The 23,927-nt window shown below is 44.3% G+C and overlaps 2 protein-coding genes across 2 annotated transcripts; both read right to left on the reverse strand.

The window, feature by feature from the left end:
* Positions 1 to 834: 834 nt before the first annotated feature.
* LOC308522490 (T-cell surface glycoprotein CD1a-like) lies at positions 835 to 17,782 on the reverse strand (the record flags this gene model as incomplete). Its single annotated transcript, XM_081095975.1, has 6 exons — positions 835 to 1,148; positions 1,960 to 2,049; positions 4,948 to 5,226; positions 5,658 to 5,936; positions 6,377 to 6,640; positions 17,677 to 17,782. 6 exons carry the CDS (start codon positions 17,780 to 17,782, stop codon positions 835 to 837), a joined length of 1,332 nt encoding a protein of 443 aa, XP_080952101.1.
* LOC308522672 (T-cell surface glycoprotein CD1a-like) lies at positions 16,623 to 20,015 on the reverse strand. Its single transcript, XM_081096167.1, has 5 exons — positions 19,497 to 20,015; positions 18,880 to 19,146; positions 17,677 to 17,954; positions 17,020 to 17,113; positions 16,623 to 16,855 (listed from the first exon to the last, which is right to left on the reverse strand). The coding sequence occupies exons 1-3, from the start codon at positions 19,555 to 19,557 to the stop codon at positions 17,944 to 17,946; spliced, it is 339 nt and encodes a 112-aa protein (XP_080952293.1). The 5' UTR covers positions 19,558 to 20,015; the 3' UTR covers positions 16,623 to 16,855; positions 17,020 to 17,113; positions 17,677 to 17,943.
* Positions 20,016 to 23,927: the final 3,912 nt, after the last annotated feature.

Here is a 23,927-nt window from a genome sequence, read left to right on the forward strand (position 1 = left end):
AGAGGGAAGAAAGGTGGGAAGACAAGTAGGGAGTGGATGAAAGAATAGGAAAGATGGGCTCAAAAAACTCACCAGCGCTTCCTAAGCCAAAATGCAAGAGCTGTCAGAAGCACCAGGGGCGCCATCACTGCCAAGACGATCCAGCCCACAGAGCCTTGATGATGTTCTGTGGGTTTGGGTGCACACAAGGTGCACCCATCAGCATTGGGCAGGATATCACTTTGTTGAGTGCCCTGTTGTACCTGTTCACCTCGCATCCACTTTACCCAAATTGGCTTTGGATGGAAGCCAGAGACATGGCAAACCAGTATCTGATGGTCAGGACCAGGATTGGGGCCAGTGGACAGCCAGGCCTCTGGTTTTACTGCAGAGAACAGGAAAGATCCTATATAATAAAAGTGTAATCTAAGTGTCCGACGATTCATTTGACCCTTCGTCTGGCTCCTCCACCAGTTGCTATGACGCGCACTGACCACCACTGCGCAGACGCTTACACCGGTAGGTTAGCTTACTGCTGGGGTCCGGCCTATAGGGACTGGGTGAGACGGGCTGGACACACCCTGGAGCCCTCCTGCTGTTCTCCCTGGCCGGCCCATGTCCCGCTGTCTCTCCCGGCTGGCACACCTGATCACCCCCGATCACCGGCCAGGCCAAAGGACCCCACCTGTGCACTGGCCTCTAGTATTCAGATAAGGACTCTAACACAGACTTGGGGATTCATATCTTCACATAAGTTTAGACGGACACATCTATGACATGCTGGGAATTCACCCATTATCCTTCTCCCTTTTGACTCCTTATCTCAATTTAAAGGGAAGGTGGGAAGGTATAATTTTAGAAAATTCTTGGAGGAAGGATATGGGACTGATCTAGCCTCTGGATATCTGCCTTCCCTGTATCAAGGATACTCAAGAGGAAACGTGGGCAGGTGTCACTGAGAATGCTCTGTACTTCTCTCTTGGTGACCTGGTACTGATTGAATACTCTGCTCACATCCTGAGCTCTTGTTCCACCCTTTGGAGATGGCAGCCATGAATTGTTCTGGAATTGCAGGAGTTCTGATCCTTGATAAGTGAATCCATAGATGCCTAATATGGCTCTCTCAGGGTGCAGCTCACATGCTAATGTTATCTGAATCTCAAAGGGATCTAGCAAAGAGAGATTGTAAATTAGAGGGAATAAAAAGATGAAATTAGTGGAAGCAAAAAAAGGAAATAGAAGTTTGGGGGTTTTTGAAATAATGGAACAAAGTCTGGTTTGATCAAAAGTTCAGAAAAAGTGTAATTGGTGGTAGATGAAAGTGGAAGAAGTAATGACTTGTTTTTGGAAATTGAAGTGAGCAAATTGTTGAAAGAAGGTGACATAAATGGTGAAAGCAAGAGAATAAGGAAGCATGTAGTGTGAGAGTTGTGATTATAATAACCTAGGGTCATGGTTCTCAACCTGTGGGTCAAACAACCCTTTCTCAGGGGTCACCTAAGACCATCCTGCATATCAGATATTTACATTGCGATTCATAACAGTAGCAACATTACAGTTATGAAGTAGCAATGAAAATAATTTTATGGTTGGGTCACAACATGAACTTTATTTAAAGGGCCAGAAGGTTGAGAACCACTGACATAGGGTGAATGAAATGCAATAGGTTACAATAAATGTACAGACTTAATGCTGAAGGGATTGAAGGTGGGGAAAATTGGAATAAGGAACTCATTGAGACACACACACACCCCTAACGCAGCACATTGCACCTCCCCAATTTGGGAATTGAACTTTCATTGAAACTTCCATTGACTGGCATGTCTGTGAATTCCTTGAGGCATTAGAATGGAGAACCAATGGAAGAATTCTTCCAGTTTTTTTTTTTTATCTCTTCCTTGCTTAAGTTGCCCTTAGACCAAGGATGCAGTAAAGTAATTCTGCCAGAGTTGGTGTCCCAGCCATGAGTCTGCAAGTCACCCAACCAAGCAGAGTTCTGCATTTTCACCCAGGAATGGTTGTAGAAGGATGAGCTGTGGGTAATTCTGAAGGAGATCTCCTCCTGGAAGGCTATGGCAAAAGAATAAAAAGAATGAGGAGAAGAAAAGGCATTGGGAAGGAGAAAGAATGAAGAAAGGTGCCAGGAAGGAAACACTCAGAATCTGGAGATAAGGGAGGCCATGGCTACCTCAGCAGACATTCAGCTGCCCAGGCCCCAGGCTTTAAAAGCAACCTTCAGAAGGGCACAAGGTCCCAGAGTACGGGATACTCAGAACTACGCTGACATTCTCCTCTCCAGGTATGTTCCGAGGACATCACACCACACAGAAACACACACACACACACACACACACACACACACACACACACACACACACCCTTTTGCACCCAACAGTGCAATGGCCAGAGTTCTTACCATCTTCATTGTCACTAGCCTTGAGGAGAACAGCTAGCAATGGAATTTGCAGAAACAGCATTTCAGTTACTGATGTTATTTCTTTCTCAGGAAAGTTTGTCTTTGGCTTCTGTTTTAAATAAATCTACTCCACAATACCTCTATTCTGACTTCCTTCTTCTACCAACAAACCAACACCAAAAAAAAAAAAAAAAAAAAAGGAAAGGAAAGAAAAAGGGCTACTTCCCCCTAGGCACTGATTCAGCCTCTCATTTCCCCTCCACTTCTGACTTTCAACTTCTCCCCTTGCTACCAGCCTTCATTCTGTTCATCTTTCTCTAATTCAGCCTCTATGGACTAAGTATTCTGCGCTATTGAAGTCAGTTTACTTCTGGGGACATTTTCTTCTCATTCAGACAATGAAAGCATAAAACCAAATGGCTTTCCAATTCCCACTGATGTTCTGTTGTCCCTGCTCTTTCCTGTCACTCTGTCCTTCTCTTGCCAAATTTAAATTTTCTTCAAATACACACTTCTGTCTGAGCCCTACCCCACCACATTCATATCTCTGACATCTCATTGGTTTTTTTATTTTATTTGATTTTCAGAATCTCCTGATTGCCCTGTGTAACAGTATAAACTACTACCCCATTATCCTTAGGGAAGAACCAGTAGCCATCACAGAGACCACAGGAACCTGGAAACATAAAGAAAAATCTCCTCTGACTTTCATTGATATATACCCAAATGTATGTTTACCCAAAGGTCACTCAGCCCCTGCCTGGGTACAAACACCTTGCAACACTCGTGAGTATCTAGTGGTCTACAGGCAATCACTTCATTCAAGGAGCTTTTATTCTACTTAAGAAGCAAACACATAAACTAAGGACTATAATCCTTGGTGTGCGGGGCTTTATTATAATACTAGTAGCCCATCGCACGATATCGCGCGCAGTAGGTGGCCAGCTGCTTCCATGGGAGATAATGCGGCTTAAGTGGGAGGGGGAGGCGAGCCACCGACACCCACAGGAGGTATTAAAAAAATGGCAGAATTTGTAGCCTTGGGTATGTCCAAGATTGGGACTGGGTTGTCAAGATTTTCTTTTTTTAAAGGAAATAACAAGAAAATCGCCACTACTGCATTTACTGAACTATTCTAAACTTAAGATTCATTTATTGTTGCTTAGACCAGTGGAGTGAACAGGTCAGTGAAAGTGCTGAATTTTCCTGTGTACTTTTATGAATATTGCCTTAAATTTTCTTTTCTTACACCTCGAGCCTGAATTAACTTACAAATAGCATATTCTTTTTCACAAATTGATAGAAAAATGCGTTTGTGTTAAGTTGCAGGATATATAATATTGTCACTAGTTACTTCCTTGTTTTCTCCTTCCTTGCTCTAGAACTTCAGGTACTTGATTTTAGTGGTAAATGCTAAGCAAACTAAACACAGGCTTTTATTGAAGGCATATTACACACAGTTATATACTTTGTAAATGATACAAATTTCAAAAAGACATAGACTTTGCTCTCAGGCTTAAAAACTAGAAGGTGAAAGGGGCCTACATGACTGCAACAACGGATAAAAAGTGAGAAGTAGATTCAGCAAAGTCCACTGAAAAGCGTGGTGGGAGTTCAGGCGCTGCTTCCACTTGTGAATCAGGGAAGACCCCCATAAAGAGGTGACATCTGAAATGGGCCTGAGATGCATCAGTTTTTCAATATGTAGCGGTTGGTAGGATCTCATTTTATCCAGAGTTAAAATAAGACTTTTTATCTCGGAACCAGGTCAGAAAGCAAAATTATTTTTAGCTTATATTAATAATTAACGGTTAAACAGACAAATAACAAAACATAAACAACCAAAGTTGTACATGGAGAGCTGAACGGACATTGTCGCCATGCTGCGTTTAAATATGTCTGGAACCCCAGGGCTGCTGGGTCTCATTCCAAAGGAAGAAGAATGGCAGGCGGCTCACAGTGTGACCTGATAAGAACAGAGATGGAAGTTACTCTGCATGAGGAGGAGGTGAGAATTGAAGATAAAAGGAAAGAGACCAAGGAAAGAAGGACTAAGAGGAGAGAGAAGAAAGGTGGGAAGACAAGTAGGGAGTGGATGAAAGAACAGGAAAGATGGGCTCAAAAAACTCACCAGCGCTTCCTAAGCCAAAATGCAAGAGCTGTCAGAAGCACCAGGGGCACCATCACTGCCAAGAGGATCCAGCCCACGGAGCCTTGATGACGTTCTGTGGGTTTGGGTGCACACAAGGTGTCATTTCAAACCCACCCCCTCTTTACTGCATTTCCCTGGTCAGCCTTCTTTATTCGCGTGTTCGCCTCCCTAATCTTTGTTCTTGTTTCCTCTCTCCTCCCTTTTCAGAGATGAATCTTTCATCTAACCCTCAACATCTTCCTACTTCTGCAGGTCTCTCATTTTCAATTCTTCTATTTATTGAACTATTTTCATTCTTTTGGGTCTGGAGTCCATAAATCCTAATTTTTTTACTTGGCTCTCCTGATCTCCTTGTGGACCATCTACCTCTATTCCCAGTGCGGGCCCCAGTCTTTCTTACCCAGGTAGAGGAGGATGTCCTGGCCTCCTAGGCTGCTATGTCTCACCCGGCAATACAGGCCAGATGTCTCAGTGGCTTCCACATCCAAGAGAACCTGAAGGTACCATGTCCCATCAGCATTGGGCAGGATATCACTTTGTTGAGTGCCCTGTTGTACGTGTTCACCTCGCATCCACTTTACCCAAATTGGCTTTGGATGGAAGCCAGAGACATGGCAAACCAGCGTCTGACGGTCAGGACCAGGCTTGGGGCCAGTGGACAGCCAGGCCTCTGGTTTTACTGCAGAGAACAGGAGAGATACTCAGATAAGGACACTAACATAGACTTGGAGGTTCATATCTTCACATCAGCTTAGCCAGCTGTGGGCAAACTACAGCCCGCGGCTGGATCCGGCCCATTTGAAATGAATAAAACTGAAAAAAAAAAAAAAAGACTGTACCCTTTTATGTAATGATGTTTACTTTGATTTTATATTAGTTCACACAAATACTCAATCCATGCTTTTGTTCCGGCCCTCCGGTCCAGTTTAAGAACCCATTGTGGCCCTTGAGTCAAAAAGTTTGCCCACCCCTGGCTTAGACAGACACATCTATCCCACGCTGGGAATTCACACATTATCCTTCTCCCTCTTGACCACTTATCCTCAATTTAAAGGGAAGGTGGGAAGGTATAATTTTAGAAAATTCTTGGAGGAAGGATATGGGACTGACCTTCTCTCTGAAGATCTGCCTTCCCTGCTTCAAGAATACTCAAGAGGAATCGTGGGCAGGTGTCACTGAGAATCCTCTGTACTATATTCTTGATGACCTGGTACTGATCGAATAGTCTGCACATATCCTGAGCTCTTGTTCCACCCTTTGGAGATGGCAACCATGAATTGTTCTGGAAGTGCAGGAGCTCTGATCCTTGATAAGCCAATCGAAAGAAGGCTACTATGGCTCCCCCAGGGTGCAGCTCACAGCCTCCTGTTGCCTGTATCTCAAAGGGATCTAGGGAAGAAGGGTTATAAATTAGAGGAAAGGGAGTAAGGATGAAATTAGTGGAATCAAAAAAAGAAAAAAGATGTTTGGGGGATTTGAGGTAATGGAACAAAGTTTGGTTTGATCAAAAGTTTAGAAAAAGTTTAATTGGTGGTAGTTGAAGCTAGAGGAAAAAATGAATGACTTCTTTTTTTAGAAATAGAAGTGAGCAAATTGTTGAAAGAAGGTGACGTAAATGGTGAGAGCAAGACAATAAGGAAGCATGTAGTGTGAGAGTTGTGATTATAATAACCCAGAGTGAATGATGCAATAGGTTACAGTAAATGCAGAGACAGAGAATGCTGAAGAGATTGAATGAATGTGGGGAAAATTGGAATAAGGAACTCATTGAGACACACACACCCCTAACCCAGCACATTGAACCTCCCCATTTTGGGAATTGAACTTACATTTAAGCTGCCATTGACTGGCATGTCTGTGAAGTTTGTGCGGCATTTCAAGGGTGAGCACATGGTGGTACTCTACCAGTTCATTTATCTCTTCCTTGCTCAAGTTTCCATTGGACCAAGGACGCAGGAAAATAATACTGCCAGAGTTATCCACGCCATGAGTCTGCAAATCACCCAACCAAGCTGAGTTCCGACTTTTCATCCAGGAATGGTTGTAGAAGGATGAGCTGTAGATAATTTTGAAGGAGATCTCCTCCTGGAAGGCTGCAGCAAAAGAACAAACAGAATGAGGAGAAGAAAAGGCATCGGGAAGGAGAGAGAATGAAGAAAGGTGCCACGAAGGAAACACTCAGAATGTGGAGATTAGGGAAGCCATGGCTACCTCAGCAGACGTTCAGCTGCCCAGGCCCCAGGCTTTACAAACAACCTTCAGAAAGGGCACAAGGTCCCAGAGTACGGGATACTGAGAACTACGCTGACATTCTCCTCTCCAGGTATGTTCCGAGGACACCACACCACACAGAAACACACACACACACACACACACACACACACACACACACACACACACCCTTTTGCACCCAACAGGGCAGTGGCCAGAGTTCTTACCATCTTCGTTGTCACCAGCGGTTGTGAGAAGAACAGCTAACAATGGGATTTGCAGAAACAGCATTTCATTTACAGATGTTATTTCTTTCTCAGGAAAGTTTGTCTTTGGCTTCTATTTTAAAAAAACCACTCCACAATACCTCTATTCTGACTTCCTTTGTCTAACAACAGACCAAAAAAACAAAACAAAACAAAAACACAGTGCTGCTTCCCTAAACTCTAGACACCAATTCAGCCTCTCATTTCCCCTCCACTTCTCTCTCTCTTACCTGGCTTTCAGCATCTTCTTTGTTCAGCCTTCATTCTGTTCATCTTTCTCTAACTCAGCCTCTATGGACTAAGTCTTACGTGCCATTCAAAAGTTAGTTTACCTCTGGAGATATTTCCTTCTCATTCAATGAAAGCATAAAACTAAATGTTTTTCCAATTCCTACCTAATGTTCTGTTGTCCCTGCTCTTTCTTATCACTCTGTCCTTTTCTTCCCAAATTTAAATATTCTTCAAATACTCCCTTCTTCTGTCTAAGCCCCATCCCACCTCATTCATCTCTGACATCTCATTTGTGGCTTTATTTGATTTTCAGAAACTCCTGATTGCCCTGTGTAACAATATAAACTACTACTCCATTATCCTTAGGGAAGAATCAGTAGCCATCACAGAGACCACAGGAACCTAGAAACATAAAGAAAAATCTCCGTTTGACTTGCATTGATATATATTCACTAGAGGCCCGGTGCACAAAAATTTGTGCACTCTGGGGAGAGAGGGGGTCCCTCAGCCCGGCCTGTGCCCTCTCGCAGTCTGGGACCCCTCGGGAGATAACGACCTGCTGGCTTAGGCCTGCTCCCGGGTGGCAGAGGGCAGGCCCAATCCCTAGGTGCAGGCCCTGGTCGGGCTCAGAGCAGGGCCGATTGGGGAGTTGGGGCGCCACCCCCTGTCATGCACAGAGCAGGGAGATTGGGAGGTTGTGATGCCACCCTCAGTCACACTCAGGGTAGGGCCGAATGGGGGGTTGGGGCACCGTCCCCTGTCACACTCAAGGCAGGGTCCATGGGGAGATTGCGGCGCCACCCTCGGTCATGCACAGAGCAGGGCCAATCAGGGGGTTGGGGCACTGCCCCCTGTCACTCACAGAGCAGGGCCCATCAGGGTGGTTGGGGCTCTGTACCCTGTCACGCACAGAGCAGGGCCAATCAGGGGGTTGGGGCGCTGCCCCCGTCACACACAGAGCAGGGCCCATCAGGGGGTTGGGGCACCGCCCTCTATCATCCACAGAGCAGGGCTGATCAGGGGGTTAGGGCGCCGACACTCTCACACTCAGGGCAGGGCTGATGGGGAGGTTATGGCTCTACCCCGTCACACACAGAACAGGGCCCGTGGGGGTGGGGGGGGTTGGGAAGCTCCCCCCTATCAGGCACAAAGCAGGGCTGATCAGGGGTTTGGGGCGCCTTCCCCTGTCACGAACAGAGCAGGGTGGATAGGGAGGTTGTGGCCCCGCCCCCTGTCACACACAGAGCCGCAGGGCGATCAGGGGGTTTGGGCGCTGCCCCCTGTCACACTGATCCCAGTGCCGGGAGGCCTCATGGCTCCACTGATCCCAGAGCTGGGAGGCATATTACCCTTTTACTATATAGGGTAGAAGCCTGGTGCATGGGTGGGGCCGGCTGGTTTGCCCTGAAGGGTGTCCTGGATCAGGGTGGGGGTCCCCACTGGGGTGCCTGGCCAGCCTGGGTGAGGGGATGATGGCTGTTTGCAGGTGGTCACACATTCTTCAGGGTGGGGGTCCCCACTGGGGTGCCTGGCCAGTCTGGGTGAGGGGCTGAGAGCTGTTTTCAGGCTGGGGGTGACTGAAGCTCCCAACCGCTCCTTTTTTCCTTTTTTTTTTTTTTATTCTGGGCCAGCTTTAGCTTGAGGCTTGGCTCCAGCTCTTAGGCCTCCGCGGCTGAAAGTAGGTTTCTGGCCTTTGCTTACAATGTTGCGAATCTGCTGGCTGAAGTCTGGTGGTATTTGTTACATAGTTTCTTAAAATGCCCGCTCAGAGGCCTGCAGTGGCAGGCGGGGAACGTTGGTTTCCTCCATCATTGAGGCAACCAAGCCTCATGTTAGTTTCAAGCTGCCTGGCTGCCGGCCGCCATCTTGGCTGACAGTTAATTTGCATATCTCGCTGATTAGCCAATGAAAAGGGTAGCGGTCGTATGCCAATTACCATGTTTCTCTTTTATTAGTGTAGATTTACCCAAGAGTCAGTCAGCACCTGCCTGGATACAAGCATCTTGCAACGCTCATGAGTATCTAGTGGTCTACAAGGCAATCACTTTATTCAAGGAGCTTTTATTCTACTTAAGAAGGAAGCACATAAACTAAGGACTATAAACCTTGGTGTGCGGGGTTTTATTATAATGTATAGACTAGACAAAAACAAACCTTCTTGAGACAAAGTCCCAACCCTTAACTGCTTTGGGCCACTCAGAATCTTGGCCTCAGTGATTTTCTCAGGGCGTTAGGTCGGTATACCTCTGTTGTACTAGGTCCCCAACTCTAGCCTCCTGGAGGTGCTCAGTAAATAAGTTTGAATGATTGAATAATTGGGTTCAGGCTTCCAATTATTTTTTTTATTAGACTGATTTTAAACATCATTGTTTAAGGTATCAGAAATCTTTGCTTGTATTTCTACTTGGTAAAATGAGAATCTTATACAGTTTTATTTAGGATTAAAATATGTGCTACTAAGCATGAAGTTTTCTATTATATATTTTTAAAAACAGTGATAATTTGTGGGAAATTAAATTAATAGAATATTCTGGAGTTCTTTATCCTAGATTTCCTTCTTACTGGCCCTGCTTGGATGTTCCAGCTTATTTTATCATACACTGGTCTTTGCTGTCCATGCTGACCCTGTTCTTTCATGTTTATCGTGTTTAAAAGGCTCTTAAAATGTTGTTTTCCTTTGTAACTTCTAGATAAATGTGCTCTGGATGTTTTGTAATTATTTGTATACAAGTAAACAGAAATTATCTAAGGCTAACTCTTAAAATATTTTGGAGAAAAGTTAAGATTATTTTAACCTAAAATTAAAAAGCCAAAACGCGAGTCAATAAGAGTTTATTTGTATTGCAATTTGGGACAAACAGATTCAAGCAGAAACCACATAGGGTCTTGATTACAGGGTGAGAGGAAGGGAATTTTAGGAGAAAAGAATGGGATAATTGCATGAATACAAGAAAAAAAAAAGGTTTCTATTGGTGCTAACAAGCTGATAAGCTAAATTACTCCATAGGTATTGTAGGGGTTCAGAACAGGCCTCCCCAGAATGTGCCACTTTAACATTTGTATTATTTTGAGCCTTAGCATTGGAATTATGTTGAGCCAAAGACAATTAAGAGCCTGCAGGCTTATGAGAAACTTTTACTTCTCCCTTAAAGAATTTAAATGAGGGGCCTTGCCCATAATAAGCTTTCAGCAGAAACATTTTTTTAAAATACATTTTTATTGATTTTTTACATAAAGCAAGGGAGAGGGATAGAGAGAAACATTGATCCGCTGCCTCCTACACACCTCCTACTGGGGATGTGCCAGCCACCAAGGTACATGCGCTTGACCTGAATAGAACCCGGGACCTTTCAGTCCGCAGGCCGACGCTCTTTCTGCTGAGCCAAACCGGTTAGGGCAGCAGAAACATTTTCAAACCAATCTACATGGCAGGGCCAATTGTTAGTTACTGAACATCTCTCATTACCAACCTTTTGAAGCCCCAACCATTCCTACCTCATCTTTACCTCAGAATTGCCTCTCATACCTCAATTTAAAAAGTGCCAGGTGGTAAATCTGACAAGTTCAGTGACAGAAAGTAGCCTCACAGGGTGACCTGTCATAACTTGCTAACTAGGCAGGTCACAACGGGTAGTCATGCTCCAGGTCTATAAAAGATGTATCTTTGCCTTCAGCAAGCTCTGTCCATTGTTCTTGTGCATTTAGGTTAACACACCTTTGAAATGTCAAAGGTAATCTTTTCCAGACCCCTCTCAGGTGTAACCATCTCAAGGGAGCACATAATCTTGTTAACAGGCCTGCCCCCCTTTTGGTGCCCGGGACTACACTCCTTGAACTGAGCCACACTGGCCAGGGCAGGACGCCCATGTTTTCCCCTGTGTCTTCAGACCTCCCTGGAAATCCCTTCTCTTGATCCATTGGTGCTTAGGCTACCAGCATGCTCATGCTCTAACAGCTGTTACGTGGTGCTCCTCAAACACCATCAGAGCTCTGGAATGTCTCTGTCCTCTAAAGCGGAAGTCACCAACCTGTGGTCTGTGGACCACTCGTGGTCCGTGAGGTCTGAGGGTTTGGCAACCACTGCTCTGAAGCTCTCCTCAGAACCCAGACGGGAGCTCCCCTCCCACACAGTCTCACACACTCTGAACCCCCACTCCCCAGCAGCAGTGACCTCAACTTCCCTGCTAGAGAAATCCACTGCCTCTTACACTCATGTGTCTTTTACTGAGCATCTTCTTTTCCCTCCCACTTGGCTTCACGTTTTTCTGTCCTCTTTCTGGCTTCCAGCCTCTATGTGTATCTGATGTGGGTGCTTCTTGCCCTTCACAGCAAGTCTCTTGCCCTAACAGGATCTGAGGACTGAGAGCCAGGATACATTCCTGGATGAGACGCCTGCTGGACGCAGGGAATTGGAAACAACACATCAGCATTCTGGCTTCAGTTTTCTTATCTGTAAAATAACTGGGTTGAAAGAAGTAAATGTTTTCTAATCTTGTCGCCTTTCCCTCTAGCATTCTGTGTGTCTCCCGTGCTCTTCCTCTCCATTTTGCTTTTTCCTAATTTTTTAAATTTTACCTTTCAATTAGTTTATGTTAAAATCTAGAGGCCCAGTGCACAAAATTCATGCACAGGGATTGGGGGGGGGGGGGGTGTCTCTCAGCCTGGCTTGCGCTCTCTCCAATTCAGGATGCCTTGTGGGATTTTGACTGCCGGATTAGGCCCGATCCCTCTTGCAGTCTGGGACTGCTGGCCCTAACTTCTCACCTGCCTGCTGGCCTGATTGCCCCTAACTCCCCTCCCCTGCCAACCTGGTTGCCCTGACCACCGGTGCATAGGCCCTCGCCACCATGGTTCTGTGTACAAGGACATCTGGATTGATGTCTGGAAGATGTCCAGTCTAATTAGCATATTACCCTTCTTTTAGTATAGATTATACAACATAAGCTTTAAGGTAGAATTGCATTAGTAGAAATGAAGAGACATTTCATTAAAAAATGTATATTGGTTTGATATTATTCAAATCCACTTGTTTATGACAAAAATCAAGTCTTTAAGAATAGGATTGCTTGCCCTAGTGGCTAGAGGTTCAGCCTGAGGACTGAAGGGCCCCAGGTTCGATTCTGGTCAAGGGCACATGCCTGGGTTGCAGGCTCGATCCCCAGTAGGGCACATGCAGGAGGCAGCTGACCAATCATTCTCTCCCATCGATGTTTCTATCTCTCTCTCTCTCCCTTCCTCTCTGAAATCAATAAAAATGTATTAAAAAAAAATAAAAGCATAAGATGGCTTTGCTATCAAAGCCAAGTAAGGTGTGTCATTCGTTGTCCCTGATGAGGTCTGAGCAGCTCATTTGTTAAGTGACTTTGCTGGGTTCTTATCAAATAAAATCCATGGAGAAGCAGCTAAGCCCACCATGCATTTTTAGGCTGTAAAGACCGAAAGCTGGGGAGGAGAGAGTGCTTCTGGGGTAGGAGACAGTGAGGGTCAGTGGCCCGGAGGCAGGGAAGACACAGGAATGCCCGAAGCCTGGAAGTACCACAGGGTCTGAGATATGCAAACCTGCTGGGGGCGGGGTCACGCCCTGCACTCTAAGATGTCGTGTCCTGAGGGAGGGCAGGGGTGAGGTTCCAGGGAATCCTCTTCCTGCAAGGCTCCTCCTCCTCCCCTTAACCCCCTAACCTGTCCATTTGGATAAGGGGTGGGAAGCAGGTACACAACGCCTAGGCGGACGCCCCTCAGTCCCGGTTCTCTCCGGAGTGGGGGAATGGTGTTTGCATTGGTTTATTTGACTCTCCTTACACACTGAAGGAGGTGGCAGGGCAGTGTCTGCCAGACCTGTTTCCTTCTGCTTGCTCACCAGAGCTGCCCATGTGATGCCTTTTCCCTTCCTTCCCCGAAGCCCTGAGCTAATGCGCTTCCAAAAAGCCTGTACTTCTGTATTGTTTTCTTACATTTTTTCCTCTTCTTTTACAAGATACACTTGAAGGAAAACGACAACAACAACATAGTAGGAAGAGCAGTGGTTATTAAGATCTACTAAATGTAAAATAATTAACATTACTCTCTTACATTACATTGGTCAAGGATAGACTCACAGAAGAATGGAACAAAATAAGGAGTTCAACAACAGGTCATTTTTATACAGATAGTACTTAAATTACAACATAATTGGTGCTGCATGTCATTATTAGTTTACTGACATGGAAAAATTTAACTTTTATCCCCATTTCATAGCACACACAAAAATCAAGTCCAGGCATATTATACCAGTATATCTAAATGTAAAAGATAAGCTTCTTAAAGATAAAGTGGTTTTCAAAGTGTGATCCTCAGACCACCAGAATCAGCATCATCTGAAAGTTCTTAAAAAAATGCAAGTTATGCGTCTTTCCTGACCTAAAGAACTAGACATTCTGGAGGTATGTAAACAAACATTTCCTTTTTTAGAAAAAGCAAAAACACCTCACAGATGCTGCTGATGCCCAGTCACGTTTGACCACCACAGTTTAAGGAGACTATCTCATGACCTTGGAGAAGGAGTAAATAATTTACAGGAGTAAATAACTATCATTATAAAGAACAATATTAATCAATTGTATCCCATTAAAAATTCTTTCCAACATAATACGAGTTTAAGAGAGTAGAATGTAAACCAGAGACTGTTAGAAAATATTCACAATACATACATTCAGCAAAGGAGTAGTATACACACATTATAAAGAGCTTCAAATCAATCAGAAAAAAGACCGACATTCTTCCTCACCACACACACACACACACACACACACACACACACACACACACATGCAAGTAGCTAAAAATTTAAACTGGTACTTCATAAAAAAGTGTATCTAAATGGCTAATAGGCATATGTTAAGTACCATTAGTCAACAGGAAAATACAAACCATAAACAATAATTTGATAGCCAAAAATACCCACACAAAGAATGGCTACAATTAAAGGGGTTAATAATATCAAATATGAGTGAGGTGTGGAGAAGATGAAAGGTAAACTGGTAGAAGCACTGTGAAAACCTGTTTCTATTAAATGTAAAAAATATGTACCTCCTTGTGACCCAGCAATTCTATTTCAATGCATATTCTTATGAGAAATGAATGTTTATGTTATCAGTATACACACACACAAAAATGTTCAATGATCCACACCCTGCAAAGTCAAGGACTGTCCTTGAGGTGTCAATGCCCCTACATCTGCAGTTTTGAGCACCCATAGCTGATAATCCCTTCTCACGGGTGTCCTGACCACATCATGTAAAAGCCTTAGGACGCAATGGGAAAGATTTGCAGGGCAGCTAAAGTTCGGTGCTGTTGCATTGCAGTCACTGGGGGAGGAGGGGTGGAAATGGGCTGAGAAAATGTGAGGCAGGACAGAAGAGGTGACTGATACAAGCAGCTTTTTAAAGATTTATCTTTATTACAAGCAGGTCTTTATGAATAAACATCCTATACAATAAAAGGCTAATATGCAAATCAATAGAACAGCAGAAGAACTGGTCGCTATGAAGCTGACCACCAGGGGGCAGACACTCAATGCAGGAGTTGCCCCCTGGTGGTCAGTATGCTCCTACAGGGAGAGCACTACTCAGCCAGAAACCCTGAACCAGGCTCATGGCTGGGGAGTGCAGAGCCATGGCAGGAGTCTCTCCTGCCTCCCTGGCAGCACTAAGGATGTCCGACATCCTCAGAGGGCTCCTGGACTGTGAGAGGGTGCAGGCCTCTAGTATATTTTATACTAGAGGGACTGGGCTTCTAGTATAAAATATAATATATACACAAAACCAATAATTTTTTACAGGAATTCGTTTATAGGCCGGTCTGTTCAGTAACTGTTTAACTCCTAGTTATTCAAATACAGATGCCTATTTAAAAACAGACATTCACAATGTTCTGGTTGGTTTACTGAGAACTTTTATTCTTTGCCTTTGACTTTACCATTTCACCACAGAGAACTGCTCTGTCAGCAGTACAGGAAAGGTAAAGCTGAAGTTAGGTGAGTTAGCTTAAAAGGCAGGAAGAAGAAGTTAAAGACAAGGTTAAAACACACAGGCCTGTTTTGGGATTACTTGTGTTCTGTTAAATCCACGTACTTTTCTTTGCTTCACACTTAACTTTCTTGTGTCTCCATCCCTACAAGTTACAAGGGTATTTTACAGCTAGAATGCCACTTTGTAAATTTTTTCTTTTACTCTGTTGTGCATGTTGGTCTAATTCACATTTTTCTGTAAAGTTTCGTATATCCTTAATCCAAAGTAATTTAAAATAGGAATGGGATAACTTTATTATTTACATAGTTTTTATAAGTTATTTTTTTACCCTTAAAGATTTTGTTGTGATAAAGACATGTAAATGTCCTGGTTTTGATCATGACTGAGTCTGTTGCTTGTCATGTTTTTTGTGAGCAGTTATGTTTTTAAAAATATGTTTTTCCTTTTTGATTAATATTGTGAGCATGGATGCCAAAATTATTTTTGCTCTAGGTTCTTCTTGTTGTTTAAAATGTTTCTTACACTTATGACCAGCCAAATGTGCCTTTCAGAAGGTGCTATTGCTACCTGTGGGATAACTGGCAATAAGACAGGCTTTTTCTTTTCAATGGTTGGCTTTTACTAGAAGGTATTAAAATATGGTAGTATTTGTGTCCTTGGGTATGTCCAAGATTGGGACTGGTTTGTCAAGATTTCCTTTTGTTAAAAGAAATGACAAGAAAATAGCCACTATTGCATTTACTGTACTCTTCTAAACTTTAATATTCATTCCTTAATGCTTGGACCAGTGGATTGAACTGGACCAGTGGAAGTGCTGAATTTCCTGTATAATTTTATGAATATTGTCTCAAATTTTCTTTTCATACACTTTGAGCCCCACTTTGAATTTAATTATAAACAGTATATTCTTTTTCACATATTCATAGAAAAATGCATTTTTGTTAAGTAGCAGGATATAAAATACTGTCATTTATTACTTCCTTGCTTCCTCCTGCCTTGCTTTAGAACTTAAGGTACCTGATCTTAGTGGTAAAAACTAAGCAAACGTAACACAGGCTTTTATTGAAAGCATATTACATACAGTTATACACTTTGTACATGATACAAATTTTAAAAAGCCATAGACTTTGCTCTCAAGCTTTAAAATTAGAAGGTGAAAAGGGTCCTACATGACAGCACCAACGGATAAAAAGTGAGAAGTAAATTCAGCAAAGTCCACTGAAAGGTGTGGTGGGAGTTCAGAGGCTGCTTCCCCTTGTGAATCAGGCAAGGCCCCCATAAAGAGGTGACATCTGAAATGGGCCTGAGATTCATCAATTTTTCAGTATGTCGTGGTTGCTAGTTTCTCATTTCATCCAGAGTTAAAATAAGACTTTATCTCGGAACTAGGTCAGAATGCATGTCCTGCAAAATTACCTTTAGCTTGTATTAATAACTAACCATTAAACACACAAATAACATATAAGCAACCAAAGTTGTACATGGAGAGCTGAGCGGACATTATTGCCATGCTGCGTTTAAATATGTCTGGAATCCCAGGGCTGCTGGATCTCATTCAAAAGGAAGAAGAATGGCAGGCAGCTCACAGTGTGACCTGATAAGCACAGAGATGGAAGTTACTCTGCATGAGGAGGAGGTGAGAATTGAAGAGTAGAAGGAAAGGGACTGAGGAAAGAGGGACTAAGGAGAGAGAAGAAAGGTGGGAAGACAAGTAGGGAGTGGATGAAAGAACAGGAAAGATGGGCACAAAAAACTCACCAGCGCTTCCTAAGCCAAAATGCAAGAGCTGTCAGAAGCACCAGGGGCACCATCACTGCCAAGATGATCCAGCCCACGGAGCCTTGATGATGTTCTGTGGGTTTGGGTGCACACAAGGTGTCATTTCAAACCCACCCCCTGTTTACTGCATTTCCCTGGTCTGCCTTTTTTATTTGAGTGTTCGCCTCCCTAATCTTTGTTCTTGTTTCCTCTCTCCTCCCTCTTCAGAGTTGAATCTTTCATCTAACCCTCAACCTCTTCCTACTTCTGCAGGTCTCTCATTTTCAATTTTTCTATTTATTAAATTAATTATTTTCATTCTTTTGAGCCTGGAGGCCATAAATCTCCAATTTTTTTAAAAAATATATTTTATTGATTTTTTTACAGAGAGGAAGGGAGAGAGATAGAGAGTTAGAAACATCGATGAGAGAGAATCATCGATCAGCTGCCTCCTGCACATCTCCTACTGGGGATATGCCCGCAACCCAGGTACATGCCCTTGACCGGAATCGAACCTGGGACCTCTCAGTCCGCAGGCCGACGCTCTATCTACTGAGCCAAACCGGTTTCGTCAAATCTCCAATTTTTAAATGGCTCTCCTGCTCTGCTTGTGGACCATCTACTCCCATTCCCAGTGCAGGCCCCAGTCTTTCTTACCCAGGTAGAGGAGGATGTCCTGGCCTCCTAGGCTGCTATGTCTCACCCGGCAATACAGGCCAGATGTCTCAGTGGCTTCCACCTCCAAGTAAACCTGAAGTACCATGTCCCGTCAGCATTGGGCAAGACACCATTTTGTTGAGTGCCCTGTTGTACGTGTTCACCTTGCATCCACTTTACCCAAATTGGCTTTGGATGGAAGCCAGAGACATGGCAAACCAGCATCTGATGGTCAGGACCAGGATTGGGGCCAGTGGACAGCCAGGCCTATGGTTTTACTGCAGAGAACAGGAGAGATACTCAGATAAAGACTCTAACACAGACTTGGAGGTTCATATCTTCACATCAGCTTAGACAGACACATCTATCCCACGCTGGGAATTCACGCATTATCCTTCTCCCTCTTGACCCTTTATTCTCAATTTAAAGGGAAGGTAGGAAGGTATAATTTTAGAAACTTCTTGGAGGAAGGATATGGGACTGACCTTCTCTTTGGAGATCTGCCTTCCCTTCATCAAGAATACTCAAGAGTAAGCGTGGGCAGGTGTCACTGAGAATCCTCTGTATTACACTCTTGGTGACCAGGTACTGATTGAATCGTCTGCACATATTTTGAGCTCTTGTTCCACCCTTTGGAGATGGCAACCATGTATTGTTCTGGAAGAGCAGGAGCTCTGATCCTTGATAAGCAAATCCATAGAAGTTCACTATGGCTCCCCCAGGGTTCAGCTCACAGCCCATTGTTATCTGAATCTCAAAGGGATCTAGAAAAGACGGATGGTAAATTCGAGAAAAGAGGGAATAAAAAGATGAAATTAGTGGAATAAAAAAATGGAAATAGAAGAAGAATGGGGCCTTTGAGATAATGGAACAAACTTTGGTTTGATCAGAAGTTCAGAAAAAGTATAATTGGTGGTAGTTGAAGGTAGAAGAAAATATTACTTTTTTTTTTTGGAAAATGAAGTGAGCAAATGGTTGAAAGAAGGTGACATAAATGGTGAGAGCAAGAGAATAAGGAAGCACATAGTGTGAAACAGTTGTGATTATAACCTAGGGTGAATGAAGTGCAATAGGTTACAATAAATGTACAGACAGAGAATGCTGAAGAGATTGAATGTGGGGAAAATTGGAATAAGGAACTCATTGAGACACACACCCCTCACCCAGCACATTGCATCTCCCCAATTTGGGAATTGAACTTACATTTAAGCTGCCATTGACTGACATGTCTGTGAAATTCATGCGGCAATTCAATGGAGAATGCACGGGTGTACTCTTCCAGTTCTTTTATCTCTTTCTTGCTCAAGTTTCCATTCGACCAAGGACGCAGGAAAATAATTCTGCCAGAGTTGGTGTCCCAGCCATGAGTCTGCAAGTCACCCAACCAAGCAGAGTGCCGAATTTTCACCCAGGAATGGTTGTAGAAGGATGAGCTGTGGATCAGTTTGAAGGAGATCTCCTCCTGGAAGGCTGAGGCAAAAGAACACATAGAATGAGGAGAAGAAAAGGCATTGGGAAGGAGAGAGAATGAAGAAAGGTGCCAGGAAGGAAACACTGAGAATGTGGAGATTAGGGAAGTCTTGGCTACCTCAGCAGACATTCAGCTGCCCAGGAACCCAGGCTTTACAAACAACCTTCAGAAGGGCACAGGGTCCCAGAGTACGGGATACTCAGAAGAACTACGCTGACATTCTCCTCTCCAGGTATGTTCTGAGGACACCACACCACACAGAAACACACACACACACACACACACACACACACACACACACACACACACATCCCTTTTGCACCCACTGGGCAGTTGCCAGAGTTCTCACCCTCTTCATTGTCACCAGCCATGAGGAGAACAGCTAACAATGGAATTTGCAGAAACAGCATTTCAGTTACAGATGTTATTTCTTTGTCAGGAAAGTTTGTCTTTGGCTTCTGTTTTAAATAAACCTACTCCACAATACCTCTATTCTGTCTTCCTTCTTCTACCAACAAACCACCACCAAAAAAAAAAAAGAAGAAAAAAGTGCTCCTTCCCTAAACTCTAGGCACTGATTCAGCCTCTCATATTCCCTCCACTTCTGACTTTCAACTTCTCCCCTTGCTACCAGCCTTCATTCTGTTCATCTTTCTCTACTTCAGCCTCTATGGACTAAGTATTCTGTGCTATTGAAAAGTCAGTTTACCTCTGGGGACATTTTCTTCTCATTCAGACAATGAAAGCATAAAACCAAAAGGCTTTCCAATTCCCACCTGATGTTCTGTTGTCCCTGCTCTTTCCTGTCACTCTGTCCTTCTCTTGCCAAATTTAAATTTTCTTCAAATACACTCGTCTTCTGTCTGAGCCCCACCTCATTCATATCTCTGACATCTCATAGTTTCTTTTATTTGATTTTCAGAATCTCCTGACTGCCCTGTGTAACGGTATAAACTACTACTCCATTATCCTTAGGGAAGAACCAGCAGCCATCACAGAGACCACAGGAACCTGGAAACATAAAGGAAAATCTCCTCTGACTTGCATGGATATATACCCAAATGAATGTTTACCCAAAAGTCACTCAGCAGCTGCCTGGATACAAGCACCTTGCAACACTCGTAAATATCTATTGTTCTACAGGCAATCACTTCATTCAAGGAACTTTTATTTTACTTAAGAAGCTCCCAAGACAAACACATAAACTAAGGACTATACTCCTTGTTGTGCGTGGTTTTATTATAATATTAGTAGCCCATCGCATGATATTGCACGCAGTAGGCCACCCGCCGCTTCCACAGGAGCCGGCAGGAACTGCAGCTCGCTGCTGGAAGGCACACTGCTTCCACGGGAGCCATGTGGCTTAAGCGGGAGGCAGAAGTTAGTCATCGGCACCCAGGGGAGCTGGGAGGGAGCTCTGTCACCTCCATGGGAGCCCGGAGGGACCCGTGCTGCTTCTGTGGGACGTGGGCCTGCCATCTCCTCTTCTGGCCTGTGCTCCTCCGTGGAGGCTGTGGGCTGGATCCCCTGTTCCTGTCCATGTCCATCCGGCTCCAGGGGGCTTGCCTGAGCTGGGGCGCAGCGCTTTGCCAGCTCCTGTCTCTGTTTCAGTCTCTGCTCCGGCCCTCCCCTCTGTGCGCAATCTCCTCCTGTCTGGTCGTGATCTGTTATGGCATCCCGGCCTCATTTGCATATTTCCTCTTTATATAGATAGACTAGTAGCCCTGCACATGAATCCATGCGCAGTAGCCCGCTGCTGCACTCCAATAGCTCTCCACCCACTGCCCCGCCTCCTGTAGCTCCCTCTGCCCCCCAGCTCTCCCTCATAGCTTCCTGTCCTGCCCCCTCCTGTAGCTCTCTGCTGCCTGCTTGTAGCTTGCTGCCCCAGCCTCCTGCTAATCACTGATCTGGTGGTGACCCAGTCAGTTGTTACACCGATGCGTAATGACCATATGCATATCACATCTTTATTATATAAAATACTAGAGGCCTGGTGCACAAAAATTTGTGCACTCCATAGGGTCCCTCAGCCTGGCCTGTGCCCTCTCGCACTCTGGGACCCCTTGGAGGATGACCACCTGCTGGTTTAGGCCCGCTCCCTGGGGAATTGGGCCTAAGCTGGCAGTCAGACATCACTCTGGCAGCCCGGGAGCCCTCAGAGGATGTCCACTTGCCAGAAGGGAGCAGGCCTAAGCTGCAGTCGGACATCCTTAGTGCTGCTGAGGAGGTGGGAGAGGCTCCTACCACCGCTGTACTGGCAGCCATCAGCCTGGCTTGTGGCTGAGCAGAACACCCCCTGTGGGAGCACACTGACCACCAGGGGGCAGGTCCTGCATCGAGCATCTCCCCCCTGGTGGTCAGTGAGTGTCAGATTCCCAGTTGTTCTGCTGTTAGGGTCAATTTGCATATTACTCTTTTATTATATATTATAGAGGCCTGATGCATTGGGGGGAGGGGGCAGCTGGTTTGCCCTTGAGGGTGTCTCGGATCAGGGTGGGAGTCCCCACTGGGGTGCCTGGCCAGCCTGGGTGAGGGGCTGATGGCTCTTTGTAGGCTGGTCACACTCCCTTCAGGGAGGGGGTCCTCACTGGAGTGCCTGGCCAGCCTGGGTGAGGGGCTGATGGCTTTTGCAGGGTGGACATACCCCCTTTAGGGTGGGCGGTCACCACTGGGGTGCCTGGCCAGTCTGGGTGAGGGGCTGAGGGCTGTTTTCAGGCTGGCCAAGCCCCCTGGCGACGGAAGCTCCCAGCCTCTCCTTTTTTCTTTTATTCTGGGATTTATTTACCTTCTATAATTGAAACTTTGTTGCTTTCAGTGGAGCTCAGAGCTGGCTCCTGCTCGCTCCAGCTCCGTGGCCATGGCCAGCTGAAAGCAGGTATCTGGGGTTTATTTATCTTCTATAATTGAAACTTTGTTGCTTTCAGTGGAGCTCAGAGCCGGCCGGGAAGCTTGGCTTCCTCCATCACTGGAGCAACCAAACCTCCTGCTCGCTTCGGCTCCATGGCTGCCAGCTGCCATCTTGGTTGGGTTAATTTGCATATAGTTGCTCTGATTGGCTGGTGGGCATGGCTTAAGGCATAGCAAAGGTACGGTCAATTTGCATGTTTGTCTTTTATTAGATTAGACCAGACAAAAACAAGCCTTCTTGAAACAAAGTCCCAACCCTTAACTGATGTTCCCCACTCAGAATCTTGTCTTCAGTGTTTTGCTCAGGGTGTTAGGACTGTATACCTCTGTTGTACTTGGTCCCCAACTCTAGCAGAATGACTCCTGGCAAGGTGCTCAGTGAACAAGTTTGAATGATTGAATAATTTGGTTCAGGCATTCAATTATTTTTTTCATTTGATTTTTAACGTAATTGTTTAAAGCGTCAGAAATCATTTGTATTTCTACTTGGTGAAATGAGAATCTTGTATAGTTTTATTTAGGAATAAAATATATGCTAAAGGCCCTAGCTGGTTTGGCTCATGGATAGAGCGTTGCCCTGTGTACTAAAGGGTCCCAGGTTTTATTCCAGCCAAGGGCACATGTCCAGGTTGTGGGCTCGATGTAGTACGGGGCGTGCAGGAGGCAGCAGATCAATGATTCTCTCTCCTCATTGATGTTTCTATCTGTCTCTCCCTCTCTTTTCCTCTCTGAAATCAATAAATTTTTTAAAAAATTTTACAAAATTAAAATATATGCTAATAAGCATGAAGTTTACACAGAGGGTTATGCTGTAAATCTCCTATTATAATTTTTAAGAAACAATGATAATTGGTGAGAAATTAAATTAATAGAATATTCTGGAGTTCTTTTTCCTAGATTTCTTTTTTATTGGCCTCCGTGGATGTTCCATGCTTGTTTTATGATAAGTTAGTCTTTGCTGGCCATGCTGACCCTCATTCTTATGATGTTTAAAAGGCTCTTAATATTTTGTTTTCCTTTGTACCTTCTAGATAAATGTGCTCTGGCTATTATTTTGTTATTTATATACAAGTAAACAGAAATTATCTAAAGCTAATTCTTAAAATGTATTGGAAGAAAGTTAAGATTATCTTAACCTTAAATTAAAACAACAAAATGGGAAGTGCTAAGGGTTTATTTGGGATCAAAATGTTGCAATTTGGGAAGCACAGATTCAAGCAGAAACCCACCTAGTGTCCTGATTACAGGGTGAGAGGAAGGGAATTTTAGGAGAAAAGAATGGGATAATGGCATGAATATAAAAAAAAAAGATTTCTATTGGTGCTAATAAGCTGATAAGCTAAATTACTCCATAGCTATTGTAGGGGTTCAGAACAGGCCTCCCCAGAATGTGCCACTTTAGCATTTGTATTATTTTGAGCCTTAGCATGTGAATTATGTTGAGCCAAAGACAATTAAGACCCTGCAGGTTTATAAGAATCTTTTACTTCCCCCTTAAGGAATTTAAATGAGGGGACTTGCCCATAATAGGCTTCCAGCAGAAATATTTTTTAACCAATCTACAAGGCAGGGCAGACTGCTAATGGCTGAATATCTCTTATTATCAATCTTTTGAAGCCCCAACCATTCCTACCTCATCTTTACCTCAGAATTGCCTCTCATACCTCAATTTAAAAAGTGCCATGTGGTAAATCTGACAAGTTCAGTGACAGAAAGCAGCCTCACAGTGTGACCTGATCATAACTTGCTAACTAGGCAAGTCACAATGGGTAGTCATGCTCCAGGTCTATAACAGGTGTATCTTTGCCTTAAACAAGCTCTGTCCATTGTTCTTGTGCATCTAGGTGAACACACCTTTGAAATGTTAAAAATA

This window comes from Myotis nattereri, assembly GCF_964212035.1.
Source record: "Myotis nattereri genome assembly, chromosome: 7".
Classification (NCBI taxonomy): Eukaryota; Metazoa; Chordata; class Mammalia; order Chiroptera; family Vespertilionidae; genus Myotis; species Myotis nattereri.